The sequence below is a fragment of the Eumetopias jubatus genome, unplaced genomic scaffold (assembly GCF_037043125.1).
Source record: "Eumetopias jubatus isolate StellerSeaLion01/CBP00866 unplaced genomic scaffold, mEumJub1_p1.0 scaffold_15, whole genome shotgun sequence".
Classification (NCBI taxonomy): Eukaryota; Metazoa; Chordata; class Mammalia; order Carnivora; family Otariidae; genus Eumetopias; species Eumetopias jubatus.
Genome location: NW_028274821.1, coordinates 94686196 through 94706358, shown reverse-complemented (window position 1 = coordinate 94706358; position 20163 = coordinate 94686196). Strand labels below are relative to the sequence as shown.

The 20163-nt window shown below is 57.6% G+C and overlaps 2 protein-coding genes across 16 annotated transcripts in view; both read left to right on the top strand.

Moving 5' to 3' along the window:
* The window catches only part of PNPLA7 (patatin like domain 7, lysophospholipase), a 61128-nt gene extending 59228 nt beyond the window's left edge, over positions 1-1900 (top strand). For 4 of the 5 annotated variants that reach the window (XM_028094593.2, XM_028094589.2, XM_028094590.2 and 1 more), the window contains exons 32-36: positions 50-202; positions 320-430; positions 898-982; positions 1175-1278; positions 1448-1900. In XM_028094593.2, the coding sequence (XP_027950394.1) occupies positions 50-202; positions 320-430; positions 898-982; positions 1175-1278; positions 1448-1522 (528 nt within the window). In that variant the 3' untranslated portion in view covers positions 1523-1900. Of the gene's footprint in view, positions 1-49; positions 203-319; positions 431-897; positions 983-1174; positions 1279-1447 lie in introns of those variants that run through there. The other variant, XM_028094592.2, reaches the window with a different exon arrangement.
* Positions 1901-2586: 686 nt separating this feature from the next.
* NSMF (NMDA receptor synaptonuclear signaling and neuronal migration factor) lies at positions 2587-11886 on the top strand. 11 transcript variants are annotated; one of them, XM_028094597.2, is made up of 15 exons: positions 2588-2832; positions 3305-3366; positions 4013-4519; positions 5660-5735; positions 6893-6961; positions 7884-7936; positions 8475-8564; positions 9066-9190; positions 9406-9489; positions 9579-9612; positions 9725-9795; positions 9957-10036; positions 10230-10332; positions 10557-10632; positions 10718-11886. In XM_028094597.2, the coding sequence occupies exons 1-15, from the start codon at positions 2762-2764 to the stop codon at positions 10813-10815; spliced, it is 1599 nt and encodes a 532-aa protein (XP_027950398.1). In that variant the 5' UTR covers positions 2588-2761; the 3' UTR covers positions 10816-11886. The 11 variants fall into 11 exon arrangements, with proteins under 11 accessions (XP_087875225.1, XP_027950398.1, XP_087875224.1 ...); XM_088019098.1 differs by having other exon boundaries at positions 8475-8568; positions 9070-9190; XM_088019097.1 differs by having other exon boundaries at positions 6869-6961; positions 8475-8568; positions 9070-9190.
* The last annotated feature ends 8277 nt before the right edge of the window (positions 11887-20163 follow it).

Sequence of the window (20163 nt, the reverse complement as noted above, 5' to 3'; positions counted from 1 at the left end):
AGCCGTGGGGGGCCCGCAGAGCCTCGCTCAGATGCTTCGACGGCAGCAGGTGTTGAACATGGCGGAGATCCAGACACGCCTGGCCTATGTGTGCTGCGTCCGGCAGCTAGAGATGGTGAAGAACAGTGAGTACTGTGAGTACCTGCGCCCCCCCATCGATAGCTACAGCACTCTGGACTTCGGCAAGTTCAACGAGATTTGCGTGAGTGCAGCTGGGGTGCAGAGGGCCTGCAGGGTGCGGTGCCTGCCTGCCCTCACTTCTGAGCTCGGAAGTGGGGCCTCCTGACACCTGGTCCCGGGGTTCGTGGTGTGTGTGCAGGAAGTGGGGTACCAGCATGGGCGGACAGTGTTTGACATCTGGGGTCGGAGTGGTGTGCTGGAAAAGATGCTACAGGACCGACAGGGAACAAGCAAGATGAAGGCGTGTGATGTGAGTGCCCGAGCTAGCGCCCCTCCTCCCTTCCTCCTGTGACCAGTCCTCTGCCTGCCACAGCAGGCCTGAGAGGTGCAGGGCTCCCTGCAGCCTGCAGTACTTTGGCACCACCCTCCCCCCCACCAAGCTGCTCAGGCCTCTGGTACTCCCCCAGGGGCCAGAAGACAAGGGCAGGGGTGCGGCCCTGTGGTAGCTATCTCTTGGCCTCTGCCCCGACGCCCCCTCTTCTTGCCCCACTTTGGCTCTCTGCTGCTCGTGGTAGGAGAGGGTGGGGGCCTGCGCTGGCCTCTGTTCATCTTCCACGCCCCTGCCCCAACTCCAGGGGCCTGGGCACCTCAGCAGGCTAGGACCACAGAGGGTTGCAGAGAGGCGCTGGGGGCCTGGCCAGGCAGCCAAGGGCTGTGGTCTGGGGACCAGAGGAGCTGTGGCCTTGGCCACATGTCTTTTCCATCTCGGCCCTCCAGGTCCTCACCTGCCCCAACGCCTCCTTCACTGACCTTGCCGAGATTGTGTCACGCATTGAGCCCGCCAAGGTAGCCACAGTGGACGGTGAGTTGGATGCTCAGGACACACACCCGCATAGCTGAGGGTGGTGGTGGCAGCGTCTCCTTCTGACCCTTGGCATGCCCAACAAGCCGCCCTGGCCACCAGGCTCCCTCTAGCAGCCCTGGGGCCTGATGACCACCATGCCGAGGCCCCTGCCCTCAGGAGGGGACCAACACAGCCCTCCGCTCTGTCCAGATGAGTCTGACTACCAGACTGAGTATGAGGAGGAACTGCCAGACGGTCCCAAGGATGCATATGCTGACTTCCAGAGTGCCCCGGCCCACGTGGGCTCAGACTCGGTGAGCTGCCTGGACCTGCCTGTGCCCCTGGGCTGAGTCAGCTCTGAGGGCTCCAAGCAGGCCAGCTGGCTCCCTCCCTGCTGCCCTGCAGCACAGAGCCAGAGAAACCTGGCCCAGCGTCAGCCCTCCAGGCTCACCCCCACCATGATGTTGTGCTGTTTGCTTCCAGGACGACGAGTCCTCACTTCGGCGTCGGAGCCCCAGTCTGGCTTCCCAGGACTGCCCCCCGGACTCCTACCCCTAGCGCTCTGACCAGGATGGGTAGAGGTCTCCACTCAGACGCACCCTAGAGCAGCATCTGCTATGGGCCTCCCTCAGAGACCCTGGCTCCTACAGCCCCTGGGGCTCTTCCCAGCCTGCCACGAAGACCGGACCGGCCGGGGCCTAGGCCCCGTGAGCCGCTGAGTCCAGCTTCTCTTGTGCTGGAACCCAAGCTGCACTGGGTGCCTCTGGCCCATCTGCACTGGCAGCTTCTGGTGGGGCTCTCCGTCCTGGCACCCCCTGTGCACACAGCAATCCCAGGGGCTGTGTCTGCCCCTGCGGGGCTCCGGGAGGTCTCGGAGAGATATCGGAGCCCCTGGTACACCTGCTTGATGTGTCAATAAAGGTAGATCTGACTGTGTGGACGTGTCCCTTGCCAAGGTCCCTGTGGCCGAGAGCAACACGATGGGCCTGACCAGAGCCAGGGAACAGCCGCGGCCCCCATCACCGGTCCACCGTGGGCTCGGGGGGGGGGGGGGGGGGGGGCGCATCCCTGAGTCCGGACTGGGTGTGGCATCACCTGCTGTCCTCCGAAGTCACCATGTGGGGGCCGCAGGCACCCCGGTGCAACAACTGAGCAGGCAGGCCGGACACCCAGGGTCCGCATGCAGCTGGGGTGCCCCCCGAACCAAGAAGGAGCCCGCTGCTGGCCTGTCAGGCATCTTACCCCGCAGGACACGGGCTGCTCTCCTAGGTCGTCTGCCGCCCACGCTGTCTCGGATCATTAAACAGCGCCAGGGAGCCCTTTTGTATAAAAGGAGGGACAACTCCGGCCCTGCGTCTTTGGGGCCCGCAGCCCCTGCAGGTCTCCAAGGGGCAGGGAGACCCCTGACCCGAGGGCCCAGGACCTTGGAGTCAAGTGACCGCCAGCCTGCTTCTCGGCGTCCCCCTCCCCAGCGCCTGCACGGTGGGCGGAGCCACCGCCCCAGTCCCCTCCGGACGACCCCGCCAGGCCCCGACGTCAGGGGCGGCCACCTCCAGGCGTGACGTAGAGGTAGGCGGAGCCCCGGCCCCGCCCCGTCCATGATGTCGCGGTGGGCGGAGCCACCGCCCCCGGCCCCGGCAGTGCTCTCCCGGTGCGGCGGGACTCGCGGACTGCTCAGCGCGGCCATGCGGGGCCCGGGCCCGAGCCGGAGCCCCGGAGCGGTGCGGCTACCCCGGCGGAGGCGGCGGGCGCGGGGCGCGCTCTGAGGCCGGGGGATGCGCCGCCGCCGCCGCGACCATGGGCGCCGCCGCCTCCCGGAGGAGGGCGCTGAGGAGCGAGGCCATGTCCTCGGTGGCGGCCAAAGTGCGGTGAGTGCGGCGGGTCGGCCGGGGCTCAACGCCCGCCCCCGGCCCCCGCGGCGTCTCCCCCGCGCCCGGCCCCCTCCCCCGTGGCGGGGCTTCTCGCCGCGCCTCCCTCCCCCACTCGCACCCCCGCCTCGGCGCGGCTCCCCTCCCGGAGACAGCTGTGGGTGAGATGCCCGACCTCACGACCTCCCCCCCCCCCACACACACACACACACAGTGACGGGGGCTGGACCGAAAGCTGACCCGGGTCCCGGCCACGTTGCACTGAGACCCAAGGGCCCCTGGAACTGCGACCTGTCAGCCCTGGGTTTTCTGGGGGTGGGACGGCACGGTCTGCCGTGAGTGACCCCGACCCTCCCCTTGCTGGTGCTCGAGGCCTGGGTGGGGGTGGGGACCCCAGGCTCCCTTTTGGGGAGAGTCCAGAGTGCCTGTGCCCTGGGTGCACTGAAAGAGCACCCTGCTGTCCACCCTTCAGAGCAGCCCGAGCATTTGGCGAGTACCTGTCCCAGAGTCACCCTGAGAATCGGAACGGTGCAGGTAGGGGCATTCGAAAAGGTGCCAGGACCGGGTTAGTCCGCAGCCCCACCCCACCCCCACGACGTAGGGCTGCTGTCCCCTGCCCCAGGCCTGGCCCGGCTGGTGGGCTGTGAGCTGCTGGGCTGGCTTCCTCACGCCCCCTGCCCTCCCTGGCCCAGAGCCCCAGGAGGAGCTCAGAGTCACTCATCACCATGGCACCCACCCAGCCTGGGCCGTTGGCATGGCAACAGGCCTCCTGGCACCCCCAGGGTTGGCACCGCTGTCTCTGGGGGCCAGCTGGTGGGGGGGAAGGGAGAAGTTGGCACTGGGCACACGGGTGCAGTGGCAGGCTGGGAGGTGGCCTGTTTATTCCCGTCCATCCCCCACCATCAACCGCAGGTAGTATAGCCTGTCACCCCCACGCGCACACCCAGAGCTTGGGGCCCAGGTAGGAGGAGGGTGGGAGCCTCTAAGAGGAGTGCGCAGCTCGCAAACACCTTTTCTGAAGATAGCAGGGGCTTAGCGTTTGGGCACTGGGGCTGGAGGGCAGCTCCGGTCTCCCCCATCCGGGGTTAGGCACTCACTGGGTGTTCTCTGCCCTCACCGCACCAGGAGAATGGGAGGGCAGGGCCAGAGGGCTGCAGTTCACCTGGTGCCTCTCCCCCAGACCACCTGCTGGCTGATGCCTACTCTGGCCACGACGGGTCCCCCGAGATGCAGCCAGCCCCCCAGAACAAGCGTCGCCTCTCCCTCGTCTCCAATGGCCGCTACGAGGGCAGCCTCTCAGAGGAGGCTGTCGGCGGGAAGCCAGCCTGTGAGGGCCCCCAGCCCCGTGTGTACACCATCTCCGGGGAGCCAGCCCTGCTGCCCAGCCCAGAGGCCGAGGCCATTGAGCTGGCCGTGGTGAAGGGGCGGCGGCAGCGGGAACGGCACCCCCACCACCACAGTCAGCCCCTGCGTGCCAGCCCGGGGGGCAGCCGTGAGGACGTCAGCAGGCCCTGCCAGAGCTGGGCAGGCAGCCGCCAGGGCTCCAAGGAATGTCCGGGATGCGCCCAGCTGGCCCCTGGTCCCAGCCCCTCCCCTCGGGCCTTTGGGCTGGACCAGCCACCTCTGCCTGAGGCCACGAGCCGCCGCAAGAAGCTGGAGAGGATGTACAGTGTTGACCGTGTGTCTGGTGAGGGCAGGCTCGGGGGCAGGGAGCTGATGCTGGGGTTTGCTGGCAACCACCACTACGAGGCTTGGACAGGTGGAGGGCGTGTAGGTGCCCCGCAGCACCGAGTCAGTCAAGGAGTACTTCCTGGAGGAGGGATTAGGAGAGTCTTGATTGAGCACACAGAAAACGTGGCTTAATTAGAAAATGAGGCTGCCTTTGGGGAGTCCTGGGGAATAGTCCCTGCCCTGGGTCCCAACAAATGAAGTTCCCAGGAACCTCAGGAAGCTGTCTGGGGCCTGGCCAGGTATTGGGTGCCTCCCCAGGATTGCTGAGCTCTGTGGGTGGCTGGTGAGCCCTGGAGACTTACTGTGTCTAGAAGACACTTGAGCAGCCCCATGCCTCCTGGCTCTGAGGTCACATCCTGAAAAGCAGAGTGCTAACTAGCTGAGCCCCCACATCATCCCAGGATACCTCCTGGGCTTCCCAGTCCGCCACCTGCCTAGGCACCAGGGCACAGGCTGGGGGTGTGGGCAGTTCACCTCCATGACCTTGTGCTTCTCTGACGGACACCGCCTAGGGGTTGGGGCAGGGGTCAGGGTGAGAAAGTAGAGCAAACTTTCATCCACCTCATCTAGGAGCTGTAGAGTCCTGTAGGGTCAGACCCTGTAGGGTCCTGAGAAGGGGCAGCCCTCAGCAAGACAGTCTCCACACTGGAGGAGGGCCTCTACCTCACCCTCCTGGAATGGTCCAAGGGAATGGAGTGTGCAGGCAGCAGAGAAGGCCCCAGAGCCCCCAGGAAAGGCTGCAGCCATTGTCCCTGCCCTGTTCCTCCTCTGCAAAGAGAAACAGTGAATCCTTTCTCTGGGCCCCCTGGACACAGACTGTGCTTTCAAAGGAATGCTCTTCCGTTGTAGGCAGCCTCAGGGAGAGCTGGGCAAAGACCGACTGTCACGAAGCTGCTGAGTTGTCTCAGCGTGAACAGCTGAGCAGGCACATGCTCCCTTAGAGCCCCATGCCAGGGTCCGCCCACCTGGGAGAGGGTTAGGGGACCCTGGAGCTTTTCCTCCACTGGCTTTGGCAGAAGCATCACCTTCCCTGGCAGGTGGAAGTAAAGGCTTTAGGAACCCCCAAGCCACCCTTGCCACTTCTTTTGTCTTGCAGATGACACCCCCATCCGTACCTGGTTCCCCAAGGAAAACCTCTTCAGTTTCCAGACAGCAACCACAACTATGCAAGCGTGAGTCGTGTACCTGATATGTGCCCACGGCGTGGGGCCTGGGCCAGGGGCTCTTCTTGGTGCTCAGGAAGTACTGCTGGACCCTCTCCTGCCTGCTGGGCCCACCTGCCTGACTGTTTCCGAGCAGCCCCACGTGCCCATGTCCCACCATGGCTGCCAGATGTGACATCAGTCTCAGGGAAGGCAGGGCTGGCTGCTCTCCTCCCAAGCCCCATCCCTTTACCACCCCTCCCTTCCGCACTCTGCCCTGCCCTCTGCTCTCCCGGCCCTCCCCTTTGATGGTCCTCTGGGGACCCAGCCCAGGGCTGCAGCTGACACAGTCACTGGTGGGGGTGGTTCTCCCAGGCCACTGCCTCATCTCGGCTCCCAGACAGTAGTGGACTTGTACCCTGTAGGCACCTTGAGGGATCACACCTCAGGAGTCCCCTGCGGGGCCGGCTCTTTTCTGTCTGGGACATGTACCTGGGTTTTCGGACACGGAGTTCCTTTCAGATAGGCACCCTTCGCTGCAGTGTCCCCCACACTGAGGAAGCTCCCCACCCCGATGCTGCTCTGGAGAGCCCAGCACTGCCCCCAGGCTGGCTGGGGGCTGCCACCTTTGCCACCAGGCCCAGACCCAGCAGAAATGACCACATCACAGCACCTGGTAGCATGAGCCCGTGACCTCTGCGGCCATGGCCCTCTCATGGGCTTCCCACAACATAGCTAGTGCCCGGAGTATGAGCGAGGGGCCCCCGGAGTCAATCACAAGGGCCGTAACAGGGAACTCGGGGCTGCCGGGGTCGTAGCTCACTATGTCTTCTTTCTCACGCTGCCCCGTCCCGCTGTACCTCCAGCATCTCGTAAGTACCCTGTGGGACCTGGAGCTTAAGAGCACGGTGGTTGTCCCTGGGGGACCCTCCTACCCCCAGATAGGCTTGGGCAGGCCAGGGACCTGGGCCTTGACTGTGAGGGAGTGCTGCATCCCCGCACGCACCAAGGCTACAGCAGGGCCTGCCAGGAGCAGGGCGGAGGACAGGGCGAGACAGGCCAGGACCCTTCTGCCTGGCCCGGCGCCCTGGATGCCCCTCCAGGCCCTGTGCTCACGCCTCTGTCCCCACGTCTCGGTCCCTCCTACCTGCGGCCAAGGGCAGTGCTGACTCGTGGTGGTTTCCCAGGGTGTTCAGGGGCTACGCGGAGAGGAAGCGCCGGAAACGGGAGAATGATTCCGCGTCTGTAATCCAGAGGTAGGGCCTGCCAGCCACTCGCCACCAGGGTCCGTCTCTTGTCTGTGCTGGTCTGGCCTGGACCCACTGGGCCCTGGTAGACCTGATGGGGGAAGGGCGGTGGCGACCACTGGCCTGGCCCTGCTCTGGGGACGCAGCAGGCAGGAGAGACCATGGAACCTGGGCCCCCTAGGCCTGTGTTTTGGGGGTATGTTGACAGTGGGACTCCAGCCAGCTAGCCCACCCATGTCTCTCCCTGCCCCTTGAACCCCAGAGCTGTGGGGTCAGCAACAAGGCTTATCCTTCCCAAGCCCCACCTCAGAGATGTGGCCAGAAACCTTGTCCATCTTGGACGCTGAACCTGGGTAGGGCACACATTTGGGGGTGAAGAAGACCTGTCTCTGAGGTGGCCCAGGGACATGAGAGCAGGGGAAGGAGTGTCTGCAGGCCCCAAACCTACCTGAGGCTGGTGCAGACAGTCGTGCTGCCCTGGTCCCCGAGCACAGGAAGCGGGAGCCCTGGACCACTTGGAGAGGGAGGCTGGTGGGGTTCAGAGTGTGCCTGGGCCCGGAGGGAATGGAAGGGTGGGCAGTGGAGGTGGGGGCCTGAAGGCGGGGGAAGTCACCAGGGGAGTGGTCCTGCGATGGGGGCGACGGCAAGAGAAGTCTTGACCACTGTGCCTCTGTCCTGGCAGCAAAGGGGAGCCCTGGAAAGGTGTCAGCATGACATAGGGACTGGGTGGGATTGGCGCCTGAGTGGGCGGGGAGCGCGCGGGGGAGCGCAGGGGCGCGAGCCATTTCTTCCCTAAAGAGGCGAAGGCAGAGCCTCAGGCAACGTCAGGTGCGGCTGCGGGGCAGTAGCGCCAAGAGCAGGGAGCATGGGGGACCGGTCCGCCGCCCACCCACTCTGGCGATCCTCACCAGGCCCCGTGTTTCTTCCCCAGGAACTTCCGCAAACACCTGCGCATGGTCGGCAGCCGGAGGGTGAAGGCCCAGAGTAAGGCCCAGGGCAGGAGGGTGGGCAGGTGGGCGGCGCTGCTCTCGGCCGGCTGGGGCTTCGCGGGCTGCTAGCTGCGCCGGAAAGACCCGCGTTCCCGAACCCCCTCCCCAGCTCCACCCGGGAACCCTGGACTCTGGCCCCGCCCCTAGCCCTGCAACGGAACCCCCGCCTCAGGCGCCGCCCCGGGCTCCAGGCCCCACCCACAGCCCCGCCCACAACTTCCTGCCGCCCCGGCCCCTCCGCACGCGCCCGGCCTCTGGCCCCGACGCTCACTCAGCCACCCGCCCTGGCGCCTTCGGGCGCCCCAGCTAGCCCCGCGCCACCGGGCCGGATCCCCAGCCCCTGCCCCCGCACGCCAAACCCGGCCCCGGCACCCCCGACTGACGTCCTCCGACGGCCCAGCCACGAGCGCGGCCCGGAGCCAGCCCTGCCGCGGGTCCAGCCCGGCCATGGGGCCCCGCGGCTCGGAGTCCGCTCAGGCTCTGCCCCTCCCGCCCCCGCTCCGGCCGCTGACGCCGCTTTGCTCTCACTGCAGCGTTCGCCGAGCGGCGCGAGCGGAGCTTCAGCCGGTCCTGGAGCGACCCCACCCCCATGAAAGCCGACACTTCCCACGACTCCCGAGACAGTAGGTGCCCGGCGCAGGCCGGCCCACCTGCCCCGAGAGGCTCCCCTAGGCCCCCAGCTCCCGCGCTCCGCAGGGCGGGCCTCCTGCCCGGGCAGCTAGGCTTCTGCGCTTCCGCTCTCTGAGCCTCAGTTTACCCATCTGTGAGGTGGGGGCACCTCGTGGGCAGGGTGTTGTGTGCTGCTGCAGCTCCGGGAGGCCTGAGGGGCCGGGGGCTGCCCTGCCCCGCTGCTGGCTCCAGGGGCCCGGCTGGCCTGGCACTCCTGGCATTGTGCGGGGGTCCACAGTGCAGCCTCGTGGGGGTGGGGGAAAGCGGCCGGTCTCACCAGTGTGGTGGTGGCCTCTGTTGGTCGCTGTCCCCCACCCTGGGTTTCTCCCTGGCCTGGAGGACCTTCCGGGAGTCTTTACTGCGGGTTCTGTCTACCGCTCGTGTCTGCGGGTTACAGCTGGGACTGGAGGTGACGCCGGAGGCCCGCGGCCCTGGTGACCCATCCTGCCCCTCAGGTAGTGACCTGCAGAGCTCACACTGCACCCTGGGCGAGGCCTTCGAGGATCTGGACTGGGAGACCGAGAAGGGGCTGGAGGCAGTGGCCTGCGACACCGTGGGCTTTGTGCCCCCCAAGGTCATGGTGAGGTTGGGTGTCTTTATGCTATTCCTGTTCTAGCCGGTCCTGGGCTGGCGGGGGCGGGGTCCTTTTTCCTCCAGGAGCCCAACTGGCTCTACCTGGAAATGATGCAGCCATCACAGGCTGCCCAGCAGTGGGGGGCAACCTCGTGGGGCCTCCCACTGCCCATGGGCTCCAAGGGCAGCTGGGCCCTGAGCAGCATCCTGTGCTGTCGGCAGCTCATCTCCTCCAAGGTGCCCAAAGCTGAGTACATCCCGACTATCATCCGCAGGGACGACCCGTCCATCATCCCCATTCTCTATGTGAGTGTCTCTCCCCCAGCCCCCGGTGCTGGGTGGGGCTGCCTGCCTGAGAGGGGCTCTGACCAGAGTGTGGCCTGTGTCTGTTTCAGGATCACGAGCACGCGACTTTTGAGGACATTCTGGGTATGTGCCCTCCAGCCCCACTGTCTTCTGATCCTGGGTGTGGGGGTTTATCTGCAGGCCATGGTGGGGGTGGGGGGGCACCAGGAGACAGCTCACACTCCTTCCTCCCTAGAGGAAATAGAGAAAAAGCTGAACATCTACCACAAGGGGGCCAAGATCTGGAAGATGCTGATTTTTTGCCAGGTAGGGCTCGGCCCCTTCCTGCTGGGGGGGTGGAGTGGGGGTATCAGTTGAGAGTGCAGCCTCCTGCGCATGCGTGAACGACCACGTGTCTGTGTGATGGGGGGGCAGTGAATGGACGCCCTCTGTGTTCGCCCCACGTGGCCAACTATAGTCTCCGACAGGGTGGCCCAGGACACCTGTACCTGCTCAAGAACAAGGTGGCCACCTTTGCCAAAGTGGAGAAAGAGGAGGACATGATCCAGTGAGTGAGCCGGGCTGCCTGTGGAGGGCCGGGCAGGGGAGTTCGAGGCAGCGTCCATCTGCACACCCCATCCCTGCAGCCCCTCCCCGTCATGCCCCTGTCTCTGGAGCCGGGTCCTGGACCCTGGCCCACCCCTCCTCACACGTGGGGGCCTGGGCCAGAGGCTACCGGTGACCCAGCCCTCCCCCACCAGCTTCTGGAAGCGCTTGAGCCGCTTGATGAGCAAAGTGAACCCAGAGCCAAACGTCATCCACATCATGGGCTGCTACATTCTGGGGAACCCCAACGGGGAGAAGGTACAGGGACCCCCAAACCCTGCCCCAGGTTTCTGGAAACCCCAGACCCACTAAAAGAGTTGAAAAGCTCTCATTTTTCTTCTATTGTCCTTTCTTCCTTTAGCTCCTCAGAAGCTCCCTGTGCTTGAACCCAGTCAGTGATGGGGGGTTCCTGCTACCCCCCGAACCCCCCCACCCCCTCCCTTCCCCTGCCCTGAACTCACGGCCCCGCCCTGCCCTTTCAGCTGTTCCAGAACCTCAGGACCCTCATGACCCCTTACAGGGTCACCTTTGAGTCCCCGCTGGAGCTGTCGGCCCAAGGTGAGCTCGCCAGGCTGGTTCCCAGCTCAAGGGGTGGGGTCCAGGGGGTGAGGCCTGAACCCTGGCCTTTCTTCTTGTGCCCCAGGGAAGCAGATGATTGAGACCTATTTTGACTTCCGGCTGTACCGCCTGTGGAAAAGCCGTCAGCACTCGAAGCTGCTGGACTTTGAGGATGTTCTCTGAGGGCCGTGCCACCCAGCTGCTTCCGTGGACCAGCGGCTAGGGCTGGGCCGCTTGTGTGTGGCCCAGGACCGCGTGGTCCCAGTCTTCACAGCCGCTTCAGGGCACCCTCAGGTGTTGCTCAGGTTCCCTCCTGGGGGTCTGGCCCTCCCTGCACCCCAGGCCACTGAGGTCGTAGCCCCTGTGGCCCGGGACGAGCCTCACCCCCGCGTGGCCAGGGGGTGCTCGGCGGCCTGGCGCTGATGGGGCCTAGGCCCTGCCCAGAGGCTGCAGCACTGGGGAGGCTCCTTTCTGCGGGTTCCTAGAAATAAGTGCAATTTTCATAGCCCCGAAACAGTTCAAAGGGAAGCAGCATTATTAGTTGAATAGTTAAGTGCTATGTTACCAGTTACGGTGTAGACAACCCAGCCCAGTGTGTGTTCAGGATCTTCTCTGCCCCCAGCCCCCCAGCCCTGCCCTATTTGATCACCAGCACCAGGGCGGCCTGTCTGTGGGGCAGACAGTGTTGCCCGGCTGTCCGGCCTGGCTCTGGCCCTGGCCGAGGCCCTGATGGTCTGCGCTTGTACCTTCTTGCCACCCCTGCTTCCTCTGACCTCAGCCTCACCGGCCCAGCAGGGGTGTCTGGGCAGCCGTGGAGGGGACATGCCTCCCCTTCTCTCAGGAGGCTCTGGGTTGAGCAGGGCCCTGCCCGTTCCCCGTCCTCCAGCAGCCGCTCAGCCCCCTGATGCTGCAGTGCAGTTCAGCTTTTGCCAGCCTTGGTCTGGAGTCCTCTCCCAGTGCAAAGGGTACAGCAGGGGCAGGCCGGGGCTGGGCCCCGGTGGGTGGGAACCCCGCCGCACACAGCAGTGGGTACCTGGACCTCACGGCGGCGCTGAGCAGTGGTGGACTCTAGGGCCCAGTGGGGCTGGTTCTTGTACATAGCTGGGGCTCGGGGGCAGGCCCCCTTCTGCAGAGCCTGGGAGTGAGGACACCCTGGCTCTGCCCTCAGCTAAGGGAGGAGCAGGGGCATGTGCTGGGCTCTGAATGATGTACGATATCCCTTAGAGTGACCATTAAACCTGACCCTCCGCTGCGGCCACCGCCTGGCTCTCCTCTCAGCACCGTCCACTACCTCCCTGGGCCCAGAAACTTCGGGGCCTGCTGGTCCAAGGTTGCTGCGCACGGTTGCCTGGACAGAGAGGGCTGGGTGGGGCCTCTAGACCTCCCCTGCCAAGGGCAGGCTCCATGAGAGGACCTGGCAGCGGTGGGGATGAAGAAAAGCAGGTTCTTGAGATAGCTGCAGGGGGCAGAGGGGGGTGCTGCCGGAAGAGGGTCGGGAAGGATCGGGCGGCGAGAGCAGAGACCCCCGGGCACCAAGCAGAGGGCCACCCACCCCTCAGGCCGCTCTCCGCATCTGGTCAGCAGTATGGCTGCCGCAGGGTGCCAGGAAGTGACCGTGGGACTAGCTGGCCACCCTTTTCCAGATGGGCCCAGTAGCAAAGCTGCTGCTGCCGTCGCTGGGCCTGGCTACCTGGGTGGCTCTTGGGTCTCTAGTGGTCCAGGGATGGGGCAACAGGTGCCAGATGTGCACACATGAGGCCACCAAGGGCTGGGCAGGATGGGAGGCCACCAGTGGACAGCGTGGGTAGAGTCTAGGAAGCTTGAGGCCTTGGGTGCTGGGATCCTGGAGGCAGGCGGCCCTTCCTGGGGTGGGCATGCCAGCTCCAGGGGCACACAGCCCTGCAGCCTCCAGATGCTTCCAGGGCATCCCACACAGGGCTGGGGCAGGCGGCCGAGCGGTCGGTATCTACGGGAATAGGTAAGCTTGTAGGTACGTAGATGCCAGATGCCCGTCTACATGCTCTCACATATGAAGTTGTGTTATTTGGGAGTTTTTAGCACTCTCAGTGCCTGAGCCATGACGTATCGCCCCTGCTCCTCACACCTGCAGGCTGCCTGGTGCTGCCAGAATTTCTGTCTGTAGGCTTTTGTCTTAAACGTGCAGGCGAGGAGGCTAGCTCTCCCCAAGATGACCCAGCTACCTGCACACTGTGCACTTAGAAGGCACATTTCCTGTGCTGTCTGCAACCCTCATCCCGGACCAGCTGGAAACTGTGTCCTACGCCCCTTCCCCTCACTTCCCCTCACCTCGTGGGGCCCTGTAGCTGCAGGTCTGGGGCTGCTTCAGCAGGACTGTTCAGCCCACGTGGTCCTTCGGGACGGCTGCGGTGGAGAAGGCCTGGGAGGTCTGCCAGCACGAAGTTCGAGGTCTTAGGTCTGGCTCACAAGGTTCCGTTCCTTGCCCCGTAACCACTGAAGAGAAGCAGGGTGGAGAGACAGATGTCACAGTGGGAGAAACACTACCCAGGAACAAGCCCAGTACAACGTGGACAAGCATTTTGGAGAAGTACAAGTGGGGAAAGTGTGGCAGACGTGAGGGCCGAGGCTGGCCGGGGCCACCGCAGCGCTGACCCACCCACCGGCCCCAGCAGCTAGAGGTGGTGAGGGAGGCAGAAGCGTCCTTGACGCGCAAGAAGTTCTTACGTATTAAGTAAAGGACAGCAGTCGGGAGGGGCAATGAGTAAAGATCTCGAGGGAGAACACAGAAAAAGAAGTCAAGGGGCTAATGAAGGCACGGTCTCCTTAGCCTGTTAGGGACCCAGTGACAGCCAACAAAAGGGACGAGGTGATTACTTCTTGCCGGTTGGTTTGGCACAAACATTAGGGCATTAGTGGCCTATGCTGGTGAATGTGTGGGGAAAAAGGTAACGTGAGTTGATACAGCCTTTCAGGAAGATAATCTGGCCACAGCTCTTAAAATATAACCTACGGGGCGCCTGGGTGGCTCAGTTGAGCATCTGACTCTTGATTTCAGCTCAGGTCATGATCCAGATAGAGCCCTGCATGGAGCTCTGCGCTCAGCAGGGAGTGTGAGATTCTCTCCCTCTGCCCCTCCCCAGCTCACTCTCTCAAACAAATAAATCTTGAAATTGTGTGTGTGTATTATATGTATAATGCTATATATATATATATATATATAGCTGATAAGCCGGCAGGTCTGTCGAGCCAACACCTCCCTCCCTCTGGGGCAGCTCGTTCATGCCATTGATTGGGGCAAGGCCAGATCACAGGGCCGGCTATCCCAGAAGGAGCAGATGGTTCAAAAGGCTCATTGTTAAGGGGGAAATATGGTCAGGCCTCTGTTTAACGTGAGTAGGTAGGTGAACAGTGATGAGAGGAGTCTGGCCACCCGCTGTGACACGTATACCTTCATAATTCATAATTACCCAGAAGGCCAGGCCTGAGCACAATCCTTGTCTCTCCAAACAGCATGGGCACAGGTGGTGCCAGCCTGCCCATCTCCCCCACGCTGCCCTCTCTGTGCCTCGCTCACCTGCTGTGGGCCCTCCTTGGCCCCAGATGTGTGCCTCGCTAAGACAGAGCTGGGGCATGGTGCCCCAGCAGGGTGGGGGAGTGTCTCCAGTCACACCGAGGTATGATTCCCAACCTGTAAAGTAGAGGAAAACAGCCTCTCTACATGGGGATAAATCCACATATGTAATTATAGGCTGTGACAGGAGGTGTGGCCGCTCACTCCCGGCAGTTAGTGTTGCTGGGGGCAGAGGAGAGAAGACATGAAACCTGCCCCTGCCAACGGCAGGATGGGCCAGGAAGCCACCTCCCACACCTCCCCCATGGGTGTCCTCCAGCCCCGCCTCCACTTACAGCCCCTTGAGCTGCTTCTCTGCCCAGCAACATGGGTACAATCTGCCTCATCTAGAAGCTTCCAAGGCTCCCTCACTCCTAGAATGAAACTCACACTTGGCACTTGCCTCCCGCTTCCAGAAGGGACACATTGTACTAACAGCTCCTCTTACTAAGTCTGCACGCTAGGGAGAGAGGTTTCCACCGGCAGTTCCCATGGAGTAGTCTCTGGAAACCAGGGTCGATTTGGGGGGTGGTGTCAAAGCCCCTGTGGGAGTTGCCCCTGCTGGTCCCACCCCTATGCAGGGGTCAGCTGAACAGGGCCAGGGTCTGTTGGAGGGCTCAAGGAAGGCAACCATGCAGGCTGGGTATGGAAGGAGGGACCCAGGAGGGAGCCAGGAGGGAGGGAGATAGAAAGTACTGGGAAGCCACCTGCAAAGGCGTTTATGAACCCTTAGCCCTGCACTCAGGCCCATGTAGAAGCAACCCTAACCCATGCCCCGTGCAGCAGACTGGCCCACTCCCAGACAGGAGGCTCAGCAAAGCCAAACAGAAAATGTGGTGAAGGAAAAGGGGATGACCTGGGACTAGAGGCCCTGAGGCTGCCGCTAAAACCCCAGCATTCTCCACAGGATGGAAGCAAGACCCCAGTCTCAACAGAATGGCATTCAAAATATTGCACCCAGAAGTGGTGACACCTGAAGAACCCTGAGAAGGCTAGCCAGCAGAGAGAAGGCCTCCAGCACTGGCAAGCCTGGGCAGCACTTTGGCACCACACTCAGGGTCGTTCCAAACAAACCACCAAGACAAAGCACAAAAGTGCAAAAACACAGCACTACACAGGCCATGAAAAGGACTCTTCCCAGTATGGGCTGAAACAAGAAGGCAGATGCTGCCTTGTTCACCCTCAGCTGAGAAAACTCACATCTGGCACTCATGTGTTTTGCTGCCCCTGCATACGTCCATAAATGACCATGCAAGTATTGATTTGGGGATTATAAATAATTTTTGGTTAGTAGGCAAAATTGCAAACACAAAATCCACAAATAATGAGGACTGTGATAACAAATAAAATCCAGTAATATATAAAGAATAGAACCAAGTAGAGTCTCTCCTGAGACTGTAAGGCTGGTTTAGTATTCAAGAAAATCAACCAATGTAAAGCACTACATTGAGAGTCTAAAGAAAAATCACATGAACGTGTTAATGGAGGAGGAAAAAGCACTTGACAAAATACATTTGTTTGTGAAGAAAACTTCTCTAGCAAACTAGAAGGGAACTTCCTCAACCTGAAGAAGGGCATCTACCTAACAATGTAGGTCACACCTACAACTAACACCATGCTCAGTGGTGAACGACTGAATGCTTTTTCCACAAGGTTGGGAACAAGGGAAAGATGTTTACCCTCCCCAAGCCTCCTCAACGTACAACTGGAAGTCTTAGCCCGTGCAATAAGGCAAGAAAGGGAAATAAAACGCATGCATATTGGAGAGGAGGAAATGAAGCTATTCCTATTTACGGACAACATGACTGTCAAAAATTCCAGGGGAACCCTCCTACACTGTTGGTGGGGATGCAAGCTGGTGCAGCCACTCTGGAAAATAGTATGGAGGTTCCTCAAGACGTTAAAAATAGAGCTACCCTATGATCCAGCAATCACACTACTGGGTATTTACCCCAAAGATAAAAATGTAGTGATCTGAAGGGGCATGTGCACCCCAATGTTTATAGCAGCAATGTTCACAATAGCCAAACTATGGAAAGAGCCCAGATGTCCATTGACAGATGAATGGGTAAAGAAGATGTGGTATGTATATACAATGGAATATTATGTAGCCATCAAAAAATGAAATCTTGCCATTTGCAATGATGTGGTTGGAACTAGAGGGTATTATGCTGAGCAAAATAAGTCAATCAGAGAAAGACAAGTATCATATGATCTCAGTGATATGAGGAATTTGAGAAACAAGATAGAGGATCATAGGGGAAGGGAGGGAAAAATGAAACAAGATGAAACCAGAGAGGGAGACAAACCATGAGAGACTCTTAATCTCAGGAAACCAACTGAGGGTTGTTGGAGTGGAGGGGGGTGGGAGGGATGGGGTGGCTGGGTGATGGACACTGAGGAGGGTATGTGCTATGGTGAGCGCTGTGAATTGTGTAAGACTGATGAATCACAGACCTGTACCCCTGAAACAAATAATACATTATATGTTAATTTTAAAAAATTCCAGGGAATCTATACACAAATTCCTAGAACTAATAAGTGAGTATTAGGGTACAAGGTCAACACACAAAAACCAACTGTATTTCTATTTACTATTAATGAACAATTGAATATGGAATTTAAAAATAATACAATTTATAATAGCTCCCACAAAAATGAAATACTTAGGTATAAATCTTACAAAACATACACTGTAAACTATAAGACAGACTGTAGTAAGAGACAAAGAAGTGATAACATTAGATAAAGGGATCAATCCAATAAGAGGATATAATGATCATAGATATTTATGCACCCAATGTAGGAGCACCTAAATATATAAAGCAAATATTAACAGACCTAAAGAGAGAAATAAACAGCAATATAGAAATAGTAGGGGACTTTCACAGCCCACTTTCATCAACGGGTAGATCATCCAGACAGAAAATCAATAAGGAAACATGGGCTGTAAACACCTTAGACCCAACGGACTCAACAGATGCACACAGAACATGCCACCAGCAGCAGACCCACAAACTCTTCTCAAGCGCACACGGAATACTCTCCCGGACAGATCACATGTTAGGCCACAAAACAAGTCCTAATAATTTTTTTTTTTTAAGATTTTATTTATTTATTTGACAGAGAGAGACCCAGCGAGAGAGGGAACACAAGCAGGGAGAGTGGGAGAGGGAGAAGCAGGCTTCCCGCGGAGGAGGGGGCTCGATGTGGGACTTGATCCCAGGACCCTGGGATCACGACCTGAGCCAAAGGCAGACACTTAACAACTGAGCCACCCAGGCACTCCAAGTCCTAATAAATTTAAGAGGATTGAAATCATACCAAGAATCTTTTCTGACCACAATGGTATGAAACGAGAGATTAATTACACAAAGAAAACTGGAAAATCCAAAAATATGTAGAGATTAAACAACATGCTACTGAACAACTAATGGGTCAAAGAAATCAAAGGAAAACTTAAAAAAAAATACCTTGAGACAAATAAAAATGGAAATACAACATACCAAAATTTGTGGGATGCAGCAAAAGCAGTTCCAAGAGGGAAGTTCATAGTGGTAAATACTACCTCAAAAAAACAAGAAAAGTTTCAAATAAACAACCTAACTTTATACCTCAAGGAACTAGGAAAAAGAACAAATGAAACCCAAAGTTAAAAGGAAAGAAATAACAAGGATCAGAGCAGAAATAAATGAAATAGAGACCAAAAAGATAATAGAAAAGATCAACGAAACTAAGAGCTGGTTTTTTTAAAAGATAAACAAAATTAACAACGTTTAGCTAGATTTACCAAGAAAAAAAGAGAGAGAACTCAAATAAAATGAGAAATGAAAGAGAAGTTACAACAGATACTGCAGAAATACAAAGGATCGTGAGAGACTACTATGAACAATTATACACCAATAAATTGGACAACCAGAAGAAATGAATAAATTCCTAGAAACATACAACCTACCAAGCCTGAATCATGGAATTCAATGGAAAATTAATGGAAAATCTGAACAGACCGATTACCAGCAAGGAAAATGAATCAGTCATCGAAAACATCCCAGCAAACGGAAGTCCAAGACCAGATGGCTTTACTGGTGAACTCTACCAAACATCTAAAGAAGAATCAATACCAATCCTTTTCAAACCCTTTAAAAAATAGAAGAGGGGGGAGCACTTCCAAACGTTTTATGAGGCCATCATTACCCTGACACCAAAACCAGGTAAGGATGCCACCAAAAAAACTCAAAACAAAACAACAACAAAAACAATATCCCTGATGAACATAGATGCAAAAATCCTCAAACAAATTTTAACAATCCAAATTCAACAATACATTAAAAAAGATCATATACTGTGATCGAGTGGGATTTACTCCAGAGATGCAGGGTGGTTCAACATCCACAAATCAGTCCGTGTGATACACCACATTAATAAAATGAAGAATAAAAATCATGTGTTTATCTCAATAGGTGCATAAAAAGGATTTGACAAAGTTTAACATCCACTTATGATAAAAACTCAATAAAGCAGGTCTAGAGAGAACATACCTTAACATAACAAAGGCTGTACATGACAAGCCCACAGCCAATGTCACAATGGTGAAAGCTGAAAGCTTTCCTCTAATTCAGGAATAAGACAAGAATGTCTACTGTTGCCACTTGTATTCAACAGAGAATTGGGGGTCTTAACAAGAGCAAAGACAAGGGGCACCCGGGTGGCTCAGTCGTCAAGCGGCTGCCTTCAGCTCGGGTCATGGTCCCAGGGTCCTGGCATCGAGCCCCGCATCCGGCTCCCTGCTCAGCGGGGAGTCTGCCTCTCCCTCTCCCACTCCCCCTGCTTGTGTTCCCTCTCTCGCTGTCTCTCTCTCTGTCAAATAAATAAATAAAATCTTAAAAAAAAAAGAGCAATTAGGCAAGAAAAAGAAATAAAAGACTTCCAAATTGGAAAGGAAAAAGTAAAACTATCACTATCTGCAGAGGACATGATATGTATAGAAAATCTTAAAGACTCTATCAAAAAACAGAACAAATTCAGTAAACTTGCAGGATACAAAATCAATACACAAAAATCTATTGCATTTCTTTACACTAATAATGAACCATCAGAAAGAGAAATTAAGAAAACAATCCCAATTACAATTGCATCAAAAAGAATGAGGGGCACCTGGCTGGTTTAGTTGGTGGAGTGTGTGACCCTTGATCTCAAGGTTGTAGGTTTGAGGCCCACACTGGGTATAGAGATTAGTTAAAAAATACACTCTTGGGGCTCCTGGGTGGCTCAGTGGGTTAAGCGTCTGACTTCGGCTCAGGTCATGATCTCAGGGTCCTGGGATGGAGCCCTGTGTCTAGCTCCATGCTCAGTGGGGAGTCTGCTTCCCCCCTCCCACTGTCCCGCCACCCCTCCATCTGCTTGTGTGCGCTCTCTCTCTTTCTCTCTAAGGTAAATGAGAGCTTAAAAATAAATAAACAAAATCTTATTTAAAAAAGAATAAAATACCTATGGATAAATTTAACCAAGAAGATGAAAGACTTGCCTATTGAAAACTACAAGACATCAGTGAAAGAAATTGAAGAAGACACAAATAAAAGATATTTCATGCCCCTGGTTTGAACGAACTAATATTGTTAAAATGTCCATATTGCCCAAGACAATCTACAGATTCAATGCAATCCCTATCAAAATTCCAATGGTATTTTTCACAAGAAATAGAACAAACAATCCTAAAATTTTTATGGAACCATAGAAGATCCTGAAGAGCCAAAGCAATCTTGAGAAGGAACGAAGCTGGAGACATCATGCTCCTTGATTTCAGACTATTTTACAAAGTTAGAGTAATTAAAACATTATGGTACTGGCCTAAAAAGAGATACATAGATGAATGGAACAGAACAGAGAGCTCAGAAATAAACGCACGCATGTATGGTCAATTAATTTACAACTGAGTAGGCAAG

What these genes read in the sequence shown, in the direction of transcription:
- NSMF (XM_088019097.1), top strand. Translation starts at nt 2,762, where the DNA reads ATGGGCGCCGCCGCCTCCCGGAGGAGGGCGCTGAGGAGCGAGGCCATG. An exon ending in GACTTTTGAGGACATTCTGG is followed by an intron (nt 9,613 to 9,724) that starts GTATGTGCCCTC and finishes CTTCCTCCCTAG; the next exon opens with AGGAAATAGAGAAAAAGCTG. An exon ending in GCTGGAGCTGTCGGCCCAAG is followed by an intron (nt 10,633 to 10,717) that starts GTGAGCTCGCCA and finishes CTTGTGCCCCAG; the next exon opens with GGAAGCAGATGATTGAGACC.